This window comes from Tyto alba, unplaced genomic scaffold (genome assembly GCF_018691265.1).
Source record: "Tyto alba isolate M040663 unplaced genomic scaffold, T.alba_DEE_v4.0 Super-Scaffold_33, whole genome shotgun sequence".
Classification (NCBI taxonomy): domain Eukaryota; kingdom Metazoa; phylum Chordata; class Aves; order Strigiformes; family Tytonidae; genus Tyto; species Tyto alba.
This window is the reverse complement of record NW_024881308.1, coordinates 7,590,745-7,613,569: the sequence shown is the minus strand read 5'-3', so window position 1 is coordinate 7,613,569 and position 22,825 is coordinate 7,590,745. Positions and strand designations below refer to the sequence as shown.

The 22,825-nt window shown below is 38.4% G+C and overlaps 1 protein-coding gene across 9 annotated transcripts in view; it reads left to right on the top strand.

Moving 5' to 3' along the window:
• SULF2 (sulfatase 2) overlaps positions 1-22,825 on the top strand; it is a 167,277-nt gene that overhangs the window by 88,660 nt on the left and 55,792 nt on the right. For 5 of the 9 annotated variants that reach the window (XM_042800836.1, XM_042800837.1, XM_033003690.2 and 2 more), the window contains exons 2-4: positions 10,836-11,011; positions 12,710-12,957; positions 18,561-18,800. In XM_042800836.1, the coding sequence (XP_042656770.1) occupies positions 12,783-12,957; positions 18,561-18,800 (415 nt within the window). In that variant the 5' untranslated portion in view covers positions 10,836-11,011; positions 12,710-12,782. Of the gene's footprint in view, positions 1-6,082; positions 6,347-6,378; positions 6,573-6,702; positions 6,797-8,436; positions 8,455-10,835; positions 11,012-12,709; positions 12,958-18,560; positions 18,801-22,825 lie in introns of those variants that run through there. The other 4 variants (XM_033003688.2, XM_033003689.2, XM_042800835.1 and 1 more) reach the window with 4 other exon arrangements.

Below are 22,825 nucleotides of genomic sequence, written 5' to 3'. Positions count from 1 at the left end.
TGAGAGTAATGAAGCTACCATAACACTATCAAAACTGCATATCTAGTTGCTGCTATATCTCCATAGTCCCCAGAGTAAATAACCTGCATAAACAAATGCACCAAATGACCCTACCGAAAGTGAGTCAAGAAACCCCCAAGGTCCTTGCAGATGATTGATAAGTGAGAGATGCCAATGACTGGTAGGTGAGCGTTTCTCACAGGGTAACTGCACTCTCTCTGATGAATCAGTGCTGAACCTCAAGGGACATCTACAAAGCACCTTCAAAATATAAGCCTCAATACTAAAATTCATGGCTCCGTTAAAAGGTAAAAATTATAGACCTATTAGAGATACTGGTTTTATAGGTATTACAATTTTCTTAACCTCTCTTCTGATTTCTCCTGTATCCCCACCTCAGTATTAAGTCTATGTTTTTCAGGAGATGAGTTACTTCTTTGTTTTAACAGACCAAGCTGTCTCCTCTTTCACCGCCTTGTATCAGAGATGTGAACTACTCTTCTTTCAGATGGCTTGATTAACACGTTAGTTAAACATGGAGCAGTTTAGCTTTGAAGATTGCTGCTTCTATTTCAGACCTGAAGAAGTGCTTGATATGCCTGAGGGTGTGTCTGTTCCTTCCCACGTGTAGCAGTCGATCTAATAACAGGTATCAACATCCCACCATAAGCTTTGCCTCACTTGTACTATTGAGGCAACCAAACAAGAAAATGACTTAGTTTTCTTCGTGTGTACGAAATGCTGGCAGTTGTGTAATCTTTTTTCCTAATATTTCTTAAAATTGTGCATTTGAAGTCAATCTCAGAATATATAAACATCCGGTCAAATCCAGATATCTATATTATTATTAAAAGTATTTGAGGTAGACAGGGAGAACTGCTAAACAGCAATAATTAGAAGACATAGTGAAAAGCAGAGGAAGTAAACAGTAAGCTGTAGCTTTCCTAATGGAGGTGAAGTCCAGTTGCATCCCTTTGGACTTCATGCCTACAGAATAGGCCTTTGTAAGTGTATGTATTTCTGCTGTAAATGCAGCAAATTCACCCGAACCTAAAACCCTCAAACCAAACCTTTATGCGAGGAAGAGTACTTAACATACACTGGATACCTGCTCCAGGTTGGGAACTATTCCGAGGCGGGATGTGAAGGTCACAGCTCAGGGTGCCAGCAGTGCTCTGTCGGAAATAGATGGAGATGGTGTGGTCGCGCGGAGAGATCCTCGACTAACATTAAATGCACAGCAGGCCACAGAAAAAAGCGGACATTGTAGTGTTATACTAAGGTGAGGCCTGGTGCTCTACCCATCCTGTATCAGTTGATTATACATTTTTCTGCTCTAATACTTTCAAATCAGAGCATTTTTTTTTTTAGATAGGCACAGAGTATTTTCTCATTACTGCTTTCTTAGGAAATGTTAGTTAAATAAGGGCAGTGGCTACTGACTTCTCAAAGAGGAGCTTTAGTAAAAGTGAATATAATAGTCTTTCACATTTTGCATCACATACCAACTTCTGCTGAGATTGCAGCTAATCGTTAGTTAAAGCATGTTCAGTTGATTATTGTCCCACTGCTCCATATCCATACATTTTCAACACCCAGGTATCAGAACACAAGGCAGCCTGAGCATCATACTAAAATGTGTTGAAAGCCTATAGGGGAAAATTAGATTAGAATGTAAAGACAAAAACAAAAACCAAACCAAAATCTGAATGCTTTATGAAAAGAAAAAAATCTTTATTAAAATAAATTATTAAATCATTGCTGACTTACAAGCAACCATTCTATGGGTAATTTATAAATGAGGAAAAAAGAAGCGTGCTTTTTTCATTACTGTTCTCTTTTCTTTATAGAGGCTGTGTAACCAGCAATGGTTCACTGAATTTAAATCGTCTCTATAGATCTTCAGATGCATCTTTGAGCCTTATTAATAATATTAATGCTCAGAACACATATTAATTGTGTATGTGAACTTCAGGATAATTCTAATAGTGTTTTCTTATGAACTTCTGTTTGGCTTTCCAGGAAAGATTTGGTTTGACTGTGTTGTCCAAATAGATAAGCTATCACTTTTAACAGTGCACTGTGGTGTTACTTTTGTTACTGTTACAACTTCCTCATCATCTTTGCAGCTTCAGTATTTTCCTAGGTAACTTGCATCCACTGTTGTGAGTTATGATCAAAATTTATTTGATTAATCTTAAAATAGAATCATATTGTTGACACATTGTAAACTCAGTTGTAACTAAATTCTTACAGTATACTTATATATTTAGTATTTGTTTTAACACAGAACAGTATAATGTATTTGTTAGCTTAATATTTGGATCAAGCAAGCAAGGTGAAATTTTCCTTCCTTTACTTTTCTTGACTGTCTTCCCCTCTTCCATTTTAGTAGTACCTCAAAACATATAAACCATTTTCCCCATAATGTGACTGTGTATTTATAGAAAGTGCAACTTGACTTTAAAAGATAAAAGTGGAGTAATTACCCATAAAATCATATTGAGCTGGAGTCTGTGATATAAAACACATGCAATGTGAGAGATCAAGGAGAGGATCATATTGTGCTGTTTATGCCTTCCTAATAGCATTCTGATTTGTTGTTGAAGCAGTATTTACACATTTTATGCAACTGAAATGCAGTTGTTTAAAGAAGTAAAAAGTTAAACTCTATACTGCCATGAGGGCTCTGGCCAGTGTAATTAGTATAACTCTGGACTCATTACTGTAAATACACTGAGGAAAGCAAGGGAGATGAAACTCATGTTCTGTTGCAGGCTTTATTTCCAGGTCTTTAAAGATGGTTCAGATCATGTCTGTATACATTCAAAAATATGAAAGTAGAGAGGAGAAAACAAAATGACTAATGGTTTGAGAGGTTTACATATGATGACTTACTATAAAGATTAGCAAGCCTGAAGAAGTTGGAAAGCATTGCCTGAAGTATGTAAAAATATGAAAGCCAGCCCTCCTTCTCTATTTCATGTAACATGAGAAAAGAACAATATTTGAGCTCTGGAAACAATATATTTGGCAACAGTGAAGAAGACATGCCTTGCACAGGATGTTGCCTACCTGCTATTTTTGGAGTGTGGTTTTAATGACTTTGGACTCTCTCTGACTGTCTTTTCATTTCTCAGAAGTTGCATCTCTGTATTGCTGACAGGCTGCTCTTCCTATTGAGCTCCATTATGGGGGGACAATTCCCCTGAGTGCTTGTTACACCCTTGAGTTTCAGCTGTTGTCTCAGAACTGATTCAAAGATAATGTTGCGGGTCCCCACTGTTTGCCAACTGGATCAAAGTGGTTCCCCTGTATGTGCAAATCCATGGGCTAGTTAACTGTCCAACATGCATTGTTCAATATATTTTTCTGTGCTACACTACTTGAGAGTAAAGTGGACAGAGAAACTGTAGATTAAATTTTCAGAGGGATTTATATGCCTAACAATGCAGATAGATGTGTGATGATATTTAAAGAAATGCCTGCATGTCTGCTTTCTTCTAATTTTAATAGGTATGCCCTATGACTTTTTTTTTTTTTTTAGACAAATTACTTAGATAATAGGCAACATTTGTTATCTGAGGTACAGCAAAATAACTCTTAGCTGCTCAATGACATACTGTGAGGGAGATCTGAAGTTTACTTGGTGATGCACAGTGAAAAAGCTCTAGTGTGGGAGTGAAAGGGAATGACCTTGCTTCTTCATTTTACCTTTTGAACTCCTGATCAGTTGTGATGATACATCTACACCAATGAAGTCCTTTCCAGGTAGTGAATGAAAGGAGTTAGTTTTTAAAAAGTAGAAACCTACAAAGTTCCTTCCCCATTGCACCAGTAGGCTTTCAGACCTTCTTGTTTTACCAGTAATTTCACATGATTTTGTTGCCCTAGACATCAAATAAACCACAGTGTTTTAAATACATCCAAATCACTTGCATTGTTGGCTATAGGAAAACTAGCTGAAATCACTAAACTGCTTTAACTTTGGAAACCATTCACCAAGTATGCATAATAGTTGTTATCCACCCTGTTCTGTAACAGCGCCAGAGCAAGTTCTTTTGAAATGCACGAGATGGAAACCCCATTCTCTTCAAGAGGAAGCACCTTTCACTTTGCAAGGCTGTCTCAGACCAGGGGGTGTATTATCCGCTTAATGCACTTGCATAACTCCCACTAACATTGATGGAAATTACATGCGCTCACTGTGAGGTGAATGCACCCTTTTGTTGAAATGAGTGATCTATTGCAACAGATTTTTCCAGTGTTGTTAAATCAAATTTAGTTTGCTATACTAATGTCACTAATACTAGTTTTACTATCTTTGTTGCTTGTAGTTTATATTAATGAAAATTCACAGTATAGCTTTACATTAGGCCATGTGTTTCTTATAATGGAAATCCCACTTACAGTGCTCTAGAAAAATTACATTTTAAACAGGGAGCTTGCCTAATTTCTTCTCCAATTTGAAATGTGGACCACTGTGTAGCAAACTATTTTCTTTTGGCTTGGTGTAGTTACTGTTCACAGTTCCTTTAGAAATAGTTTGTAGAGATTGTACATTGCAGATGGCAAACTGTTGGCCTGTGGTTAGGACGGAAGAGTGCTTGGTTCCTGGTTCTGTTCTCAGCCTTGTTGCTGAAAGTCTGGCTCTGAGTGACTCAGCTGACACTAATTCATGTCTAAAATGTGCAAAATCAGAACCTTGTAACTTGCAGGTGTGTTGTAAAAATCGTAAATGTGTTATTGGCAGATGAAAGTCGATAGCAAAAGATCAGCTGTTATCTCAGAAAGCAATATAACAATTTTATCAACATGTTAGCAAGATGTAGCTCCTGTTTTACACACAGCTTTTGTATTAGTGTAACTCCCTGTTAGGGAGCCGTTTATTTATCCCAATACAGTTAGACTGTTGCAGCCCCTAGTGTGGACGCAGTTGTACTGACATAAAGTGCTTCACTTGTATTGTTTATTCCTGTTCATATAGGAGCACACTTGGTACCTTAGTAGTGACATACCTGTATTTGGAGGAATTTTGCCATTTCATTTTTAACCAGTTTTGGGTCAGCGTATGTGTAGAAACACAGTAGCAAACAATGAAAACAGGTTCAAGATGCCTTCTCCACCAAAGTCTGAATTAGGTCATTGGAGGCAATGCTTGTTTTAAAGCAAAAATCCAAATAAATCATAGATGGAACAGAAGTATTCATATATACGTATTGCATTGCTTTTCAAAATATTTACTTCTAAAACTCTATAGTTTATTCTGTGAGTCTCTTTTGCTTTGGCTTTTTTCCTTCAAACTACAGCTAGTTATTTGCCTATAGCATTTTCAGGAACCATTACATTTCCTTGCTGGTCCTGCAGCTGTGTAAGTGTGTATTTTGACCTGAGTAGGGAAATGATAGAATCTTCTGTTTCTAATCTGTTTCTTACTCCTCCTCTTCTATCGATTGTTGTTCTTGCACAGGAGAACTGTATCCTGTCCATTTTCAACCACATAAACCATTTTCCCTGTAGCAACATTTTATGATAAAAATAGTGGCTTGAAGTTCTTTTTGTTTTCAGCTGTATGCTTTCTCATGCAGATTTTAAAGATGCAAATCCAAAATAAAAACTTACAGATACACTGGAATTTGTGATCTTTGGCCTCCTCCATGGATAAGTCAGTATTAGGTGTAATAATAAGTGTCAAGAAGTTCTGAGGTAGCCTGTGTTGCATGTGTGACACTATCAGCATGGGAATGCTTTAATGTTTTTAAAATGTAAGAATATAACATATTAATGTACCAGTATCTTTGAAAAATACATATTTAAGACCTTAAAGAATCCAATTAAGATATTACGTATTTAGATATTTATCCAACCACTATTAAGTTTCAGGGGTAAAATTTACTGGCACCTCCTGCACTACCTCGAAGAGCTTGGTCGAGCTTTTCTTAATTACTAATGAATATTAATTTCAGCGGCACCGGTGGAACAGGGCCCGTGTTCCCCAGCCGTGCGTTAGGGGCCGGGCTCGCCCCCCACAGGTGTCTCGGCGCGGCCGCTCCCGCCTCCGCCCAGCAGCGCTGAGGGGGATCAGCCGCGGGGCCCGGCTCAGCCCCTCACCCGCCAACGGTCGGGGAGCATAAAACATGAGGGGCAATTAATTCTCTCTCCCCCCCGCTCAGCGGACTACCCCCCTTGACCTATAAAGGCTTTGTGCACCCGGTGGCCTCCCCGCTGCCCCCCCGAGCCCGCGCTGCCGCCGCTGGACTTTGAACGAGCCGGCGGCTGGTGGAACAGGTTTCCTCTCTGCGCGCCGCCGGGGCATTGCGTCAATCCTGGGAGGAGGATCCTCGAGGTAAATGAACTTTTTAAACGGGAAAGGGAGAAGAAGGGCGAGGAGGAAGGAGAGGCGGGGGCAGCAGCCGCCCGAGCGCTTCCTCCGAACGCTTGTTCGGGAAACGGGCTTCGGCCGCTGCCCGGCGCTACGGCCGGAGGATGCGCTTCTCCGCTCCGCCGGGCTCCGCAGGCGGGCTGAGAGAGCAGCGGCCGCAGCACGGCGCGGCTGAGCGCCGGCTCCGCGGGTGAGTGCGCGGCGGCGGCTGCGCTACCCGCGCAGGGAGCGCTGAGGGGGCGGCTGGAGCCCGCCCGTCTCGCCTCCCCGGCCGCGGACGACGCGGAGCCTGGGAGCGGCTGGGCGGCGATGCCCTCCCGGCGGGGGCTCCCGGAGGCCGAGCCAGGCTGCCATAGCGGGGAGGGTCTAATGCAGCAGGCAGCGAGCAGGTCTGGCCGCGCTCCTGCTGCATAGGTAACGGGCGGGGCGGGAAGTTGAGTGAGGTGTTACGAGGAGGGGGGGGCTGGAGGCTGGGAGGGCAGGCAGAGGCGCCGGGGGGCTGGAGGAGAAGCGCTGCGGTGCGGTCCCGCCGCCGGGATAGCTGCGCCCCGCTGCCCCCGGCCAGCCCCGCCGGGCGCGGCCGGAGCCCCCCCGCAGCGCCCCCGCCCTTCGGCCCTCCCGGCCTCCAGCCTGCTGCCTGCCCGGTGACGGTTATCCCTGCTGGGGGGGGGGATCGGGCCGCGCCCCCCTTGCGCGGGGGCGGGGAGGGCATGGGCCGGGGGGTGCGGGGGGGTGCGGGGTTCTCACTCGGTGCATCCCCGTGGTCGGGGAGAGGCGGCCGCACCGGCACCGGGGGGGAGGCTTGTACGGAAAAGAGTTTCCAAAGACAACTGATGCCATAGCACTTAGCTTCTCGTTTAGCAAATTACTGTGCGTATCCGGGTAGTGTGTATATGAATATGTGTTTGCATATGTATAGACACAGCTTTCTGGTTTGCTTTTTTTTTTTTTTTTTTCTTTTCCTGTATGTGGCTACAAAAAATTCTGTTTACTTGGTAGAATGTATTTGTGTACCTTCATTATTTGTAAATATGTGAAGATAACAAGTATGATAGGGAAATAATTCTTAATCTCTTTCAAGTTGTTCTTGGGTTATAATTGCCTGTGGTGCAGAAAAGCGTGTTTATTATTGTGGATTTGAGGGATCCAAATAGCAATTTAACCTATGTGAGGACTAACGTGTGTATTACTGGGAAGCTCTACTAATAACATGCAAGCAGCGAACAGAAAGAACAGTATGGATTTGTGGAAAGTATATTGTACTGTTTAAAACACTTCTTAAAATATCAAGTTTTGGGGAAACATAACTAATTTATAAATCAGTTTTATTTAAAATAAAGTTACAGAATAGGGAAGAGATACTGTGATGCAAGTAAGCTTCCCTGTGAATAATATTTAGCTTTGGTATAGAGTTCACTAGCATAAGGGAAATGAGTCAGAAAAACACATCTGAATAGTAATTCAGTGCTCTAATAAGTCTGGAAAGTCTGTTGATGACTTCTGAAGACATTGTAGATACTTGCAAATAAAAATACTTCAGCCATAGTTTGTATAGGTAAATCACAACAGCTACAATCTTTAAGTCACATTTAACGCTGAGGGTTTGTTTGATTTTGTAATTTCTCTTAAATTTTTGACTGCCTGGGGAAAAAAAAATCAGAAAGTATAAAACTAGAAGAAAGCATAGCATGTTGTTAGATTACAGCATTAATGTTGATACCAGCCTTCCCCAGAGAATGTTGTTTGATTGCAAACAAGATTCTTCCCAGTCCCCATATAAAAATGTGTTCATCTCTTACAGACAAAATATAATGGTTTCAGATGATGGCTGGCAGCTTCAGTGAAAAAGGAGTTATCGTAACCAGACCTGGATGTGTAGGAGTGACTCAAGAGTTAAAAGAACAGCAGCACCGCTGAATCCATTTAACTGGCAAAGTGGTTTTAATTGGGTTGGTTGCTAGGGAATGGCTCCAGCACTATGTATTTCAATGAATTTAAACATTGGACAAATGGCACACCTATGTCTGCTTAAATAATACACCTGGTCTTGGCTCCAGCTGGATCTCGAGCAGGTGTGCATTGCTTCTTGCTAACCAGTTTTCCCTTCTTGTTCAGTTCCACTCTGTGGCTTACACATTGTTACCCTGTTCTGTGGTGGCTGCTGGGCGAGTTGAACTTGCCATACAAATTCTTTATTTAGTATTTTGTAGTATGCTTATTTAAAAAAAAAAAAAAATCAGTTAATGTAAGCATAACTAGAAACAGCTTTCTAGAAGTAGACTAGAAGCAGGATTAATTTAAGTATTTGATACAAACATAACAAATCCTTGTATCTTCTGTACAGGAAGAGTCAACTATTTCTCTTGATTATAATGGAATGACATTTGACTTGAGTGAAGTTGCACTGGGCTTATGCATGGGATAGTTGTGCTTGGACTTGCATTAGCAAGGTTGGGAGTGTCACTGTGTGCAGGGCACTGTTACTGGTTTTGCACGCAGTGCCTGTTACATCTGTGCTGAGCAATACTAATCAATAACATGTTAAAGATACCATCTGGGGGTAGACCTGACACCAGTCACCCCTGTGCATCCTGCCTGTGCTGCTGAAGAACTGACATTAATTACTGAGGACAGTATTAAAAAGAAGTCTTTCCTTGGTGTAAATGCTACTTGGGAACAGAACCTGGCTCTGTTCTTTTATAAATAGAATGAACGTATTGAAGTCTGGCGTTCTCTCTTCAACATTTATAATATAACTTAGTATAATGTTCAATGTTGCCACACAGGAGAATGAAGTTTGGCTCTATTCTCATTCCCCATACTAGGAGGAGTTAAGAACAAAAAGAGGCAGCTGCATCTAATTCAGGCTATGAAGGGAGTCAGGGACTTGTTAAACTCAACTGTAAACCATAGAAAATACGAGGGCCAGACTTTCTCTAAAGCAGTCTGCTAGGAGGTTTCATAAGCTTAATAAAACTCAGCTAGATGCCCCAGCTAAAGAACATTTCATAAATTTCTGATAGCACTTTGCTAAATATGAAACAGGGGTGACCAGACTTGTCAAATTCATACGTGTAATCTGGGAGAAAATAAGAGGCATACCTAATTCTCCTGAGAGCCACTACAGATTAAGCATCTTTAATATTGGAGCGTGGCCTGCAGAGGCACATAAAGCAGTGGACCATCTGTACCACTCAGATCAAAATGCATCATTGGAGAGGGTGCTATATTAAAAGTGAAGGCAGACTGGGGCACTGCTGTGGAACTCTTCTGGCTTTATCTAGAGTTAGAGATTAAATTTGTTGACAGAAATGGGGAAAGAACTGTTAATAGAGACTTTACATCATATTTCCTCCCTGAAGTTCATTGAAGACCAGGGGTTAAAGAAAATGAATCTGTATTTGACCACTGGCAATCCACGCGAGAGACTCTTCTGTGGCTATTCTGAGAACTATTTAAAGCTGGCTCTTAGATTTTTACTGCAAATATGCTGTTAGTTGTGGCATGTCTGTCTTTTATGAATACACACTTCAAGAAATAGGTTATTTTCTAAAATTGCTTTAATTTTCTTACCTAGTTATTGGTATGGGTTTTGCACATAATTACATACTTTGAGTTGGTTCCCAGCAGTACTTACCTGATAATAATAGGAACATAACACATCAGAGTAGTTGAAAAATCTTCATGGAGGAGGGGGTTGAGAGAGAGATAACAGGTTTGTTAGAAGGTGCCTGTTGTGCTTGACATGGAATTCTGTCCTCCACCCGCAGTATCCTCTCTGAGATAACTAATTCTTTTAACCATAAATATATGTGTGGATAAAAAACATTTGGGGATGTACATAAACTGCTATTCCACACCTATAAGTATTTTACAGGTAGATAAGTAGCTCTCTAAGCTGGGGACAACTTCTAATTTTAGATACAGTGGAGTGAGTGAGGGGCAATAAACTGAGGAAAAGACAGGCAGAGGGGAAAGAAGCGATGAGGTCATGAGGTTACTTCCATGCATTTGTTTAGAAGAAGTGAGAAGAATGCAAGGAAGACTGCTATATGCACAGTACTCTACAGTGAATGTAGTTATGAGCAGAAAAACCAAGAATGGGTAGCCTTCTGAATGCTGCAAGAAAAGTCAGCAAATGCTATTATTCTGACAAGCTACTGGCTAGTATAAAGCAGAAAAAAGCCACGTTAAATTTTGGACCTTCAGAAAAATGTTTGTGTGTAATGAAAACATCTGTGCTGTCAGTTGTTGGGGTTTTTTTGTGTCTGTGTGTGGTTTGTTTGGTTTTGTTTTTTTTTTTTTTTTTTTAAACAGAGGTACATATGGAGTCGCTTCTGAAGAGCAGAAGCCATTTCTGTAACCACTCCCCCAAAAAGACTGTGTCCAGGAGTATGTGCTTGCTAAACTAACTCTTTTTTTTTTTTCCCCTCCCCTTTTCAAACAAATCCAGGTTTGCCTCTCAAGCTGCTTTTGACTACTCTGGACAGTAGCAACAGATTGAATCTGGCATGATTCTTCCCAGTTGTACTGCTGCAGATGAAATTCTGAGTACAAGGAATGAAAATTGATAGGACTTCTCGGTGTTCCTTCTGCTATAGCCTGACAAATCTCTGAGAAGCAGCAGAGGTATTAAAGCTGTATCTGTAAACTTAGAAAGTTGGACTTTTCTCGTTCCCTACCCATTGGAACAAGTGCTAGGATATTTAAAATCAATTTTTAGTTTCTATGACAAAAGATAATTTCACCTGCCTGTGAAATTCACTGGAGAGACTAGTAAGGAAGAAGAATTTTTCATTTCTTCAAAACCCTATTAGTGTATATTTTTGGAAAGCAGCCTTAATAAATATTGCATCATACTATAGCTACATATCTGTTGACTTATATGAAAATTCAATATACATTTCTTAAATAATCATAGAAGCTGAGTATAATTTTTCAGACCAATGGTTTTGCTATTGCATGAGAACTTTCTTAATCAAGGTTTATCTCAAAGAACAGACGCTGGCAGAGATGAAGTAATAATGTGGCTATGAAATAATCTGCTGGAGGAAAAACTGTTTTCCCAAGTGGCTTTAGGGACAGAATAGCCAATGTATTTCTTTGGGTAAAACACACTGTGGTAGGTTCTTTCTACTCAGGCATTTCTGGTCTTTACAAAAAGCAGATAGTCTCCCTTGTGTCATTTTTTAATTGATTTTTCACTGCATTACAAGAGATCATTGGCACCAGTCCAGGAAAAGTCAGACAGCAAGTAGGGAATTCATCAAAAACTGACTCACTGATCACTGGATCTGATGAAATAATTAGTACTTGATATTTTCAATACAGTTTCATACTTTTATTTTGACATCCAAAAGCAAGAGAAAGTCCCTTTATACCAGAAGATCACTGAGGAAAAACTGTGATTTCAAAAACTCTTCATCACATTTATTCATTTTCTGTAATCTTGTAGGAATTGCTAAGAATTTTTTATTGGCTCATTAACAGGAGCTGTACCAGTTACACATGCTCTGTTTTGCAAACAAGTCAATTTTGGGGCATTGTATTTATGATGGAGAGAATTCATAGGCAGTGCAAATCATTTTGGTGTGTCCATTCCCCAGCATTTGCAGTAATGGACCTTTATTGTTATTAATGAACACATTTGATTAAAAAAAAAAAAAAAAGAAAATCTTGTAACCCAACAAAAATGCTGGAGGGATATCACACTAACATCAAAGCTGTAGTGGACCTTAAACAGTATCATACCGTGGTTCCAAAATCTGGACAGCTGTGCTCTCTACTGAAATTTGTAAGACAAGTCTTCTATCTGAGGATCCTCTATGAATTTGCAAATGTTGTTAACTCAGTAAATTTTACCACTTGTGTTTAAAAATATGGATAGATGTGGTTGTGGTTTTTTTTTTCTTCAACATCTGCATTTTTGATGCAGTAAACGAAAATGTCATCTCAAACCATCCCAGAACATTAAGGAAGAAGACAGCTTTTTATATGTATCAAAGCAAGAGTTTGATATTCTGTTAAATCCTTGAACTTGCTGCCAAATTTAAGCATAGAGTAAAACTTCATTCCCTATGTTGGTAACGGCTTATGAACTGTGAATTTTTCAACTATCTGTTTCTAGCTCGTACTAGAAAAGCATTCAGTTGCTTTGTTGTTTGGTTTTGCTTCTTTTTTTTTTTTTTTTTTTTTTTTTTTTTCCCCTTAGGGGTTAGATTATTTCGAGTATATTGCTTTTTACTTCTTTGGAGAGAACCTTGCTGTTCCTTGGGGGGACAGGAGGGTCAAGGTATAAATAAATATTTGTTTCCCTCTCCCTTATAGGAGACCTGCAAACAAAAAAGAAATAGAAGCCATTAACCTACCTTGTTCAGAGAGAACACTAAATTAGCACAATATGGCACCGCATAGTATTGTCATTGGATTATTCATTATGACTGTTTTGTCAGTGTTGGATGGAAACTCAGCTTTCCTGTTAAATCAGCGTCTGAAGGGAAGATTTCAAAGAGACCGCAGAAACATCCGCCCAAACATCATCCTTGTTCTTACTGATGATCAGGATGTAGAACTTGGTAAGAGCCTAACATAAAGAGAATTTTAGCTTTCAAGTATGGCACTGCTTTTCCTTGAGGCTAGATTCTTGGGTTCGAAATAGTTATCTTTTTTTTTCAGTGTGAAAAATGATAGGAAGAACAAATAGCAAAAGTTTAAACCTACCTTTATGTAGAAAATACTTCCCATCTGCATGCAATTCAAGGACAGCAAAAGTTAGTTCCAACTGAAATGTCAAACTTCCTGTTTCTGTGGAAATACGAGATTCCTGCCTATCTGTCTTCATCTAGACACCTAAACTATGCTTCTGGCAATTGCAAGTATAAGCTGGGAAGCTACGTGCCAAAGCAGTACGTTTATATTCATAACTGATTATTGCACCATGTAATTACCCAAATTTTTTTGTGTAATTGCAGACGTTTATTACATATACAATTTTAATTTTAATTACTTAAATGCTACCTAACATACTCATACTATTCTTGGTATTGTCCATTTAGATGTGTAGTTAATTACTGACCAAAATCGCTTAGTATGAAAAGGTTCTACTGTGTTATTCAATGCTATGTTAATTGTTGAAGAGAGGAGATGAAGATTAAACACATGCTTTGCCTAATGATTTGGAATAATAAATTAACTAACAGAGTTTGAGTTTTGTTCTGTTAACTGAACAAGCTTATATTTACCAAATGCTGTCTGTAGTTAGGAGAAGTGATTAACACAAACCAATTTACATTAATAATTTTGTATTAGAAATATGCTTGTAAGTGAGTATAAAGTCTGGATCATCTGAAAGACAATAGCTAGTATATGCATGGTCTGGTGGTCTTTTTTGATGGTTACTGGATCAAATTTCTAGTACGGATGGGAAAAATTGGAAAACAGATCTCACAGAAGAAACAGAACACAACAGTAGAGTTAATCATTTTGTGTTACTTGAACACTTATTCATCTAGCTGAGAAGTTAATCAGAACAGTGTGGCAGTATTCTTACAGATGCTTCTTTTTTATCAGTATTACTGCATGTCTGCAGTATTGTAGATGTCACATTCTTCTCAAAAGCAGTGAGAAAGCCTGCTATGGCAGTAACCCCACCAAATACAAACGTAACTCAAATTAGTAGGATCAGAAGATCTTGTTGTTGTCACTTTTTTTTTTTTTTTTTGTTAATGGTTATCTGGATCACAAATTGCTTTCAATAATGCATATCCAGAAGAACCTAAGTACATTATCTTGCAGGCTCAGAAGGTGGTCCTAAAAAATTTATCATCTTCTATTTTACGCTAGCCTGCTTGTTTCTGATGCAATTGTCTAAGTCCTTTGGGCAGTATATTTCTCTTCTCTGATAATCTGATGCTTTCCAATTTCAAGCATAATGGGCATGTGTCCACACAAATTAGGATCTAGCTAAAGAAAATCCATTTGATGAAGCTGAGATTTGATATTCATCATTTGCCACTAATGGCTTTGTGAGACCCAATATTTGTTTGAATTAATTTTTATTCTTGTCTATTGTCTAGTAAGCTGTCCAAGTTAATCAAAATTGCCATTTGTGGGGTTTGTGGTTAATGCATTTAAGAAAGATGAAAACAAGATGTGAATTACAAATAAAAGCTAAGGAAAACTTGGAAGCTATGAAAGTACAGCAGAGAAAGCTGTGCATAACTAAGCTTTCATCTGTTTCTAAGAATATTCTGTAACTGATGGGTGTTGTAGCTTTCATTGTTCTTTTGTGGCTACTTTTGAGACAAAAGGGAAGACAACACAATCTCAAGTGCTCTTAACAGCCTTTCATTTATTTAATTTAAGATAGATTAAACAATGTGCCAGTAGCAGGTAGAGTTTACCAGGAAGATGATGTCATCCTTTCAGGAAAAGAGGAATTTTTAAAATTTTTTTTTTTTTAATTTGCACTACTGTTAATCGTGAGTTTTACTTGGGAAACCAAACTTCAGCCTTGTATTGAAAAAAGAAGATTGAGTGGTTGATGAAAAGGGTGCAGAAAAAGTCAAAGGAGAACAAGTGTAAATTGTAATGGATACAAATGGGAGAAGACAAATGAGAACGGCAACTACTGAAACATACACACTCAGTTGACTGTCTAATCAAAAGAGTTGTACTGATAAGTAGAATATAAGGAAGAGGAATATACTGATGAGGAGAAAGAATTAATAAGAAACAAAGACTTTTTTTTTCCTCATTAGAGCCATTTAAGTCCAAGTTAGTATAATGCTGACGTCCCCTGTGTGACAGACTCAGCATCTCCAGTTTAATTAGGTTTGCCTACCATAATGCTGTAGTTTAACAAACCAGTTTATTTCATTGTCTCATAGTTGGAGAAAGATCTGATTATTTAGAAGATATTCCAGCCATGTTAAAGAGATCTGAGTGAGAAGTGATTTGTATGTTCCTACGTCTTCCTCTGAAAAACTACAAAAGTGGCATGGAAGATAATTTGTATTAGTTATCATACATGGAGATTAGGGCCTTAGAGCTTTGTTAAAATTAAATATGAGGGGGGAAAAAATGAAATTAAGGTGCGAAAAGGTTGTCTAATGAGTTTCAAATAGGATAAAAATATAAGGCTTTAGGGCACAGTTATTTAATATTCTGGGGCTCAGTTAACTTACCTACTTATGGATACCACTTCTTAAATTGTGCTTCAGAGTAGACTAAGTCACTTGGGACTTAATACAAGTTCTTCAACAGATAGAGCTCCCTAAACCTAGTGTACATTATGACCTCTGACAACAACACACAACTAATGAGAAAGTCAATATTATTTCATAATTAAGTGGTATATTTTCTCTATTAATATTAGTCAAAATATCAGCCTTATCCCTAAATTGAGCTGTGAAGACACACTAAGCAAATTTATGGATACCACAAAAATTTCAAGTGGAATTTCAACCTATGTTTTGCTTCACTTTTTTCAGTGAGCAGCTTAAATGCATCAAATTGATTAAAATTTCGTGTTTTCACAGTAGTACAATGCATGTTGGTTTTTTTTTATATAGTTTAGAAATTTCACATTTAGCTACTAAATAATTTTATTATTAGTGATTTTTAGATGAGCAACAGAACATTTTCTGTTATTTGACATTCTGAATATTGACACTTCAAAGCATGACTTCCCTTAGTACATCCACTAGTGAAACCTCAGAAGGTTTTCCAGCTGAAAAGGTGATTTGGTGAGGTTCCAGTTGATGATTAACACATAACTTATCTTCTGTCACAGAAAGATCAATTTCTGCTTTTTCTCACAATTCTATGTTTGTATTGGAGACAAGCTGAAAAAAATAAGTTTTGGTTGGCTGGTTTAATGCTTGTTTAAAATATTTAAAGCTGCCCTATTTAAGATTGTATAGAAGAGTATGCTGGATTTTTACCTTCCACTGATCTGTCACTCTGTATTAGTTCTCAAGCTGGGGAAGCAGATTAGATCATATGTTTTTGTATTAAAGACTGCTGATATATAGGGCCTTGTCATTACAGCAGTTTTATTAAAGGAGGTTACTGTCCCCAAGGGGAGTCTTAACATGTACTGTTATTTATGCACAGATGCCTCTGTCATTTAAAGGGGTTGTTAAACTGTATTTTAATACCAGGATGACAAAACATTTTTTCAGTCTGCCTATTTATGCTTCGGCTAGCTCATAAGACAACACAGAGGAAACATCCACAGTTTTCAGACTCGCATAATGTATAATTGACTGTTGTAATTGTTAACTGTGGTGTTAGTGCCTTTGAACCCACAGTTACAGAAACAAAAATTCTTGCTTTCCTCAGAAACTTCTTTTTGATACGTGAAGTTCAGCAAGTTCTAAAGGGGGAGTGCAATAACCTGCCTTGGTTCTTGTCACAAAATGGTGTGATAGGGATGTGCTCTGACCCAAGAAATGCACAAAGAGATTTTTAGATTTTTTTTTTTATTAATTCAAACAAAATTATCTCAAGAAAACTCAAATGTCAATTTTTAGGTGAAATGACCTACAGTAGCAATTAACCTTCCTTCATGGTGCCAGAGAGTCAGATTTCGCATGTGGCTTATGACCATTTTCCCTCTAGGTTTTGACTCCTGGTTATATCAATGTGCCCTGTATCAAATCAACTTACTGTTGCAATTTCATAATGAAATTCCTGCCTAAAGAGCTTAGAAGAAACCTAAACCCATTATTGACAGAAACAGCATACAGTTTGTGCCAGATGGTTGCAGGATGCATTGATTAATGCTGAAATATTAATCCAACTCAACCTTGGGTGAGTTAGTCCCAACCCTACTCCAGCATGAACTTATACCTTCATCTCCCATGTTGTCTATTGGCTTTGCTGGCTCATAACAAGAAGGGAGGGTTGGTGATGGAAAGGTTTACTCTCCTTTGTAAGGTCATGCTGATGACAGGTACCATTACAAGTTCTTTGGAAAATGGAAATTCTTCCTAGATGAAGTATAACTCACTCTGATGCAGTTTTAACTGTCAGACACTGATAGATGAGGAAAACTAAATATCTTTTTTTCTTCTGATAGTTGGTGTAGCTGCATATAGAAAGAATTCTGATATGGATCCAGATTTAGTTAGGTGGATGTCTATGGTAAAGATATCCAGTCTTTGTCCAAAGCCTTGTCTTAAATAGGAAACAACAGCCATTTGGCATCAGTGTGGCTTTTAGTAATTGTTGGCAAAAAGACTTTTACTCTGATTACCCCAATTCATTTAAGTCCCTGACAGCTGAACTTGCTTGCTTGTTTTTAGATGATGGTTATAAAGTACATGGCGTTATCTGTCCCAAGTAGTCATCTAAAAATCTGATTCTGCAATACTGAGCCTAAGAAAATTTAGAGAGTTTTAGATAACACTATTATCAAAGTGGGTCAAATGGATAGATATAACTCAGTGGGCTGGTTATGGGAATCATTAGGAGGGACTTACTTTGTCTTTGGTTCCGTGAAAGTTACAGAAATCAATAGCTGCTAACATTTCACATTTAGGGAAAAGAAGATTCAATCTAGGGGACAACTCTAGCAGACCCTGCTTGAGCAGGAGTTTGGACTAAATAATCTCCAGGCATCCCTTCCAATTTTAGTGGTGGTTATTCTGTGATTACAGCCCTCAGCCTGTTGCAGAAGGTTGGCACAAAAAGCAGTGCATCGGGTATCCTCTGAAACCAAGGATTAAATAATGCTTAAAGAGTATGCAAATTTTGGTCAAGGTTGCTGCACAAAGTGAATTTAACTCTCAGGCCACGTTGTCTCAGCCTAATTCATGCTGGTTCTTGCCTTCAGCTACTGGAACAGTACTAGTGGCTCCAGAAAGGCTGCACAGATGGTGCAGATAGCGGTATATCTTGAGCTTAGAGAGAGAGAAATTTAAAAAGCAGCATGATCTATGTCAACAGGTTTGAGTCAAATCTTAATTTAGGACTTAAGTATTTGGTCTTTCTTAAAACGATGAGAGAACTTCACTAGAGGTGGGGAGAATAATCTCTTTGGATTTGGGTTCGCTATGAGATTACAGTGCCCTTACCTGTGCTTCATTCTGATCACTGATGTAACATGTGAGCTCTTAGTTACCTGTTGTGACTGAAACAAGAAAGTAATTCTGAGATGGTTTTCTTCTTCCAGGTTCTATGCAGGTGATGAATAAAACAAGGCGCATCATGGAACACGGGGGTGCTCATTTCATCAATGCCTTTGTGACAACGCCCATGTGCTGCCCATCGCGCTCCTCTATTCTTACGGGGAAGTACGTCCACAACCACAACACTTACACTAACAATGAGAACTGTTCTTCTCCATCCTGGCAGGCTCAGCATGAAATACGTACATTTGCAGTGTACCTCAACAACACAGGATACAGGACAGGTAAGCTCCATCTGAAAGCTTCCTTAGACTTATTAGTACAGAGCTTAATATATATATTTTAATTTGTTCTTGTAATGGACTGCAGCAGTGCAGAATGCCAGGGTTTGAATCAGTTTTGTGTGTAGGTTGAGCTTCCTTGTATTTTCACTTGAGGAAATTTAAAAAAAAAAAAAAAAGCCAACAAAACAAACACTTTTTTCAGAAGCTGGGAAGGATAAAACAATGTTTATGTTTGAACTGAAGGCATAGCACGTGTAGAATATGCCCTGCAATTACCTGAAGTGCACAGAACAGACAAGAAAGACGCTATCGAAAAGAATTAGTGATTTGAATTTTTCATAAAACAGATATATTAATCAAACTAAGAATACAGGAGAAGGGACTGCTCCTTCTGTGCTTTGGGGCAGATCTGTCAGGTGGATTGGTTTCTCTAGACAATCCATTCCCAGAAAGGTATTTAGGATACATAATGACTGAGGAGTAATTGGCAAGATTGAATGTAGTTCTGAGAAACAACTTATAGCATATGGTGCTTCTTAGGAACAAATGTTCTGTAGAAAGGATTTCAGAAAATATGTAGCACGTGTTTCACACCTCTTTCCTTCTTGTATTCACCAAACATGGGATTTAGGTCCTTGCTCCTTACAGTGGTTTTGTCACTTTTCTTGCTAATACCTTTTGTCATGACGAGAAACGTGCATAAACCTGGTTCTATGTGTGTTATTTATAGTATATCTACTAGAGTATTGTAGTGTAGTTGTTACTGATAGTATAGATTTTTTCCTTTGAATTTATACTATTTGAGGCTTCCAGAAACTAGTATAAATCTTGAATAATAACTGTAACAAGATCATTATTTTCTTTCTAACTGTTCATGTGAATTTTACATGTTATTGCTGCAAAGTCTTGGTTTTAAATAGGTAATTTCCTTGTTTTGTTTTTCTAAAATAAAGACCTGAATTCATCTAGAAAGAAATAAATTAGTGGAAGTACACATACCTTATTAATTGGTTGCTGTTTCCCTCCATTTATCATTCCTGGCACTAATATCAGTGATCATATGAATACTACACCAAGGTTAATGTTTTATTCTTCATAGATTATTTGGTTTGTGTTTACTGATGTTTGTCTATTGTAATAATTTTTATATCTAGTTACTGTATTTTGAGCACCTGCAATTTCTACTAACTTGCATAGCTATTGCAAGTGTCCTGGTATTCATATGTCTTACATTTTTACATTCACTTAATGTTTAAATTTAGACCCAATATCTTAGTGAATCTGTATTTACATTTCCTGTCTACTCCTTTTTGCAAACTAAATTTATTGAAACACACAGAAATAGTACTTTTACAAGTACAAAGCAATCTTCAGGTGTAAATGAGATTCTCATTCATGTAGTTAAATGTGATATGTTATTATACAAATTTAAATGGAAATTGCCATCATTGGAGGCTGGAGTTCATTTCTGATCTCCAGTAAAAGTCTGAAGTTATCCACTATGAAGGATGTCAGCAGTAAGAAGGTAATTTTTTTTCACCTTCACCCCCATCCCCCTCAAAGATCTGATCAGATTTACCTGCTTCAGAAACATCAGGAAATTCTACTTTAGAACCTTGTTCGCTCAGTTTCTTAAGTTTCAAAAGTAACCTGCTAAGGAGAGTATTTTGGGGATTATAAATACAGTTTCTCTCAAGTGGGGAGTCCTCCTTGAAAATGACTGCAGTGAACAAAGAGAGACCTGGAAAGCACAATAGTTCATTTGTAGGGTGGTTTTTTTTTTTTATTATTTTGTTGAGGTCTGTGGTAGTACTGGTTGCCCTGAAAACATACAGTTTAGCTTCTTGATCCCTCTTTTTTTGAAGAAGGAGAAAAAAAAGAGGCCATGAGGGGAAAAAAGTCTTTTGAGGATTACTTTTATATTTAAGTTCACAACCTTGGAGTGAGAAAGCTATTATTTTGGAAGGGAGTTGGGTTTTTTCTTCATTCATAAGCCAGGCTGCCTCCCTGTGTTTTTCTTCTCTTTTCTCTTTTGTTTAAATTTGAAGGAAGAAATTGTACTCTCCTACTCCACTTAACCTTCCCTCTGTTGTTTTTTTTTTTTTTTCTGCTGCTTGTTTCACATCTCATTGCCTTCTCTATTCATTGTGATCTCCCTGTGTTTTGTTCTGTTGCAAAAGATGATTCTGCTGGGGACTGTTCTTTCTGCATTGTAGTATTTTCCCTGTGGTAGTGGCATTTGTGGTTTGGATCTATACAGACTTGTGCTTCTGCAGACACCTTTGGGAGATGTGGGAACAGTGTGGTGCAGGTTTCTCTTGCACAACTTGCAAGTAAAATATATGAGAGGAGGTGGAAAAGTTGCATCTTTCCTATGATTGTTTCTCAGTTTCAGCCTTGTTTGTCAGTTCTATATTTTTCAACTTTGGCGTTTGAAAAAGTTTGACCGACTTTATTAGACACCAGACTTGGCAGAAGAGAGATGAAAAGAAGAGGCTGAGCTCAAGGGAAGTTCTGTCTTTGGCTTTAGCAGTCAGGATTTTGACCATCATGCGTAGGACTCGCGGTCACTTTATGGGGATTAATTGAAATAAATATGACAACACAAAGGATTGGTTTTCCTTCTACAGTGGAAGCCACTGGGGCAGTAGGTGTTCCAGGTATGTCGTCTTCTGCATTAACTTGTCTCACAATCTAAAAAATGCCAATGTCATGAACAGTGGCCAAAAGGCTGTATTCTCGTTACATAACCACTACACGTAGACAAATTCCCAATCTCAGTATGTATTAAGCAACTGGTCCAATTTTGAAGAGCTTCTTACATCATTGTCCTATTACATATTGTGGGAAAACAGGCAAGAATGACAATTTCTGTAAACAAACCAGGTCAATTTATGAATTAATCTTTAGAAAAGTCAGTGTAAGCAATTTCTGAATCATCAGTAACTTAAACTAGTGGACGCTAGTACTTCAGCTTGGAGCAGGAGATGATTAGAATAGAAAAGGAACAAAGAGATCCTGTGACAAACATTTCTGAATGTCAGGGAATTTCTCTGCCAAAGGTTCCTGTGTAAACATTTACAGAAAAATGGTTCTGTTTTCTGTGAACATACACATCTCTTCCTGTGAGACAGCTTTTAAAATGCACAATGCACTGTTGCATGCTTGGGTCCTGCAGCAACAAATACCAAGATGTTCTATTGGAATCCAGATTTAAACTTTCCCTTAGACATTACTTAATGAGGAAAGCTTCTCTTTTCCATTTGCCTGGCTGGCTGAATGATTAGGTCTTAAAATTGGTGACTGATTCCAGAATATTTTGTCAGCCTTATCTGCAGTTATGAAATGAAAGGAGATGTTTATCTTAGATTCAACAGAATTAGGGATGGTGGGCCAAATTCAGCCTGGCAGAAGGACACTTTTGCTTCAGTGAATCTTCTGAGAGGGTTCTGTTAATTTATGTAGGGCTTAATGTGGCTCAGTATGTAGAAAATGCAGTACGCATTTTGGCTAACTTACCATCCTTATTCCTGTTGATCAGTACCCTATAGTACAGCTAACCCTATTCAATTAAAGGAACCTATTAGCAAACGAAAGAGCTGCTACTTTTATGGTAATATGTCAGTATCTCACTCTGATGGTAAGTCCATGTTTGAATTATGCAAAGAATTAATAAATGCCATTTTGCATCAGTCATGTATTTTGGACCTAGAGAAAAGTCATTGTGGGAGGTCCATCTCTGACACTATAAAAAATTTCTTGGGAATAAAAGTAATAATCATTCTTAGCACTTTCACGGGGCTTTACAATAATTAACTAATGAATTCATTAAAATTCAGTGACAGTCTTCCATTTCCTCCCATTAATATTAGACTAGGAAGATACAGTGGCTGACTGCATTCAAATAATTATTTTTCCACTTCACTGTCTGAGCCTTTGACATTTTAAAGTGATTTTAACATTAAATTGTAAGAAAGAGGAGAAAGGCTATTGGTAAATGTTTATTAAAGGAGGAATGAAACTGA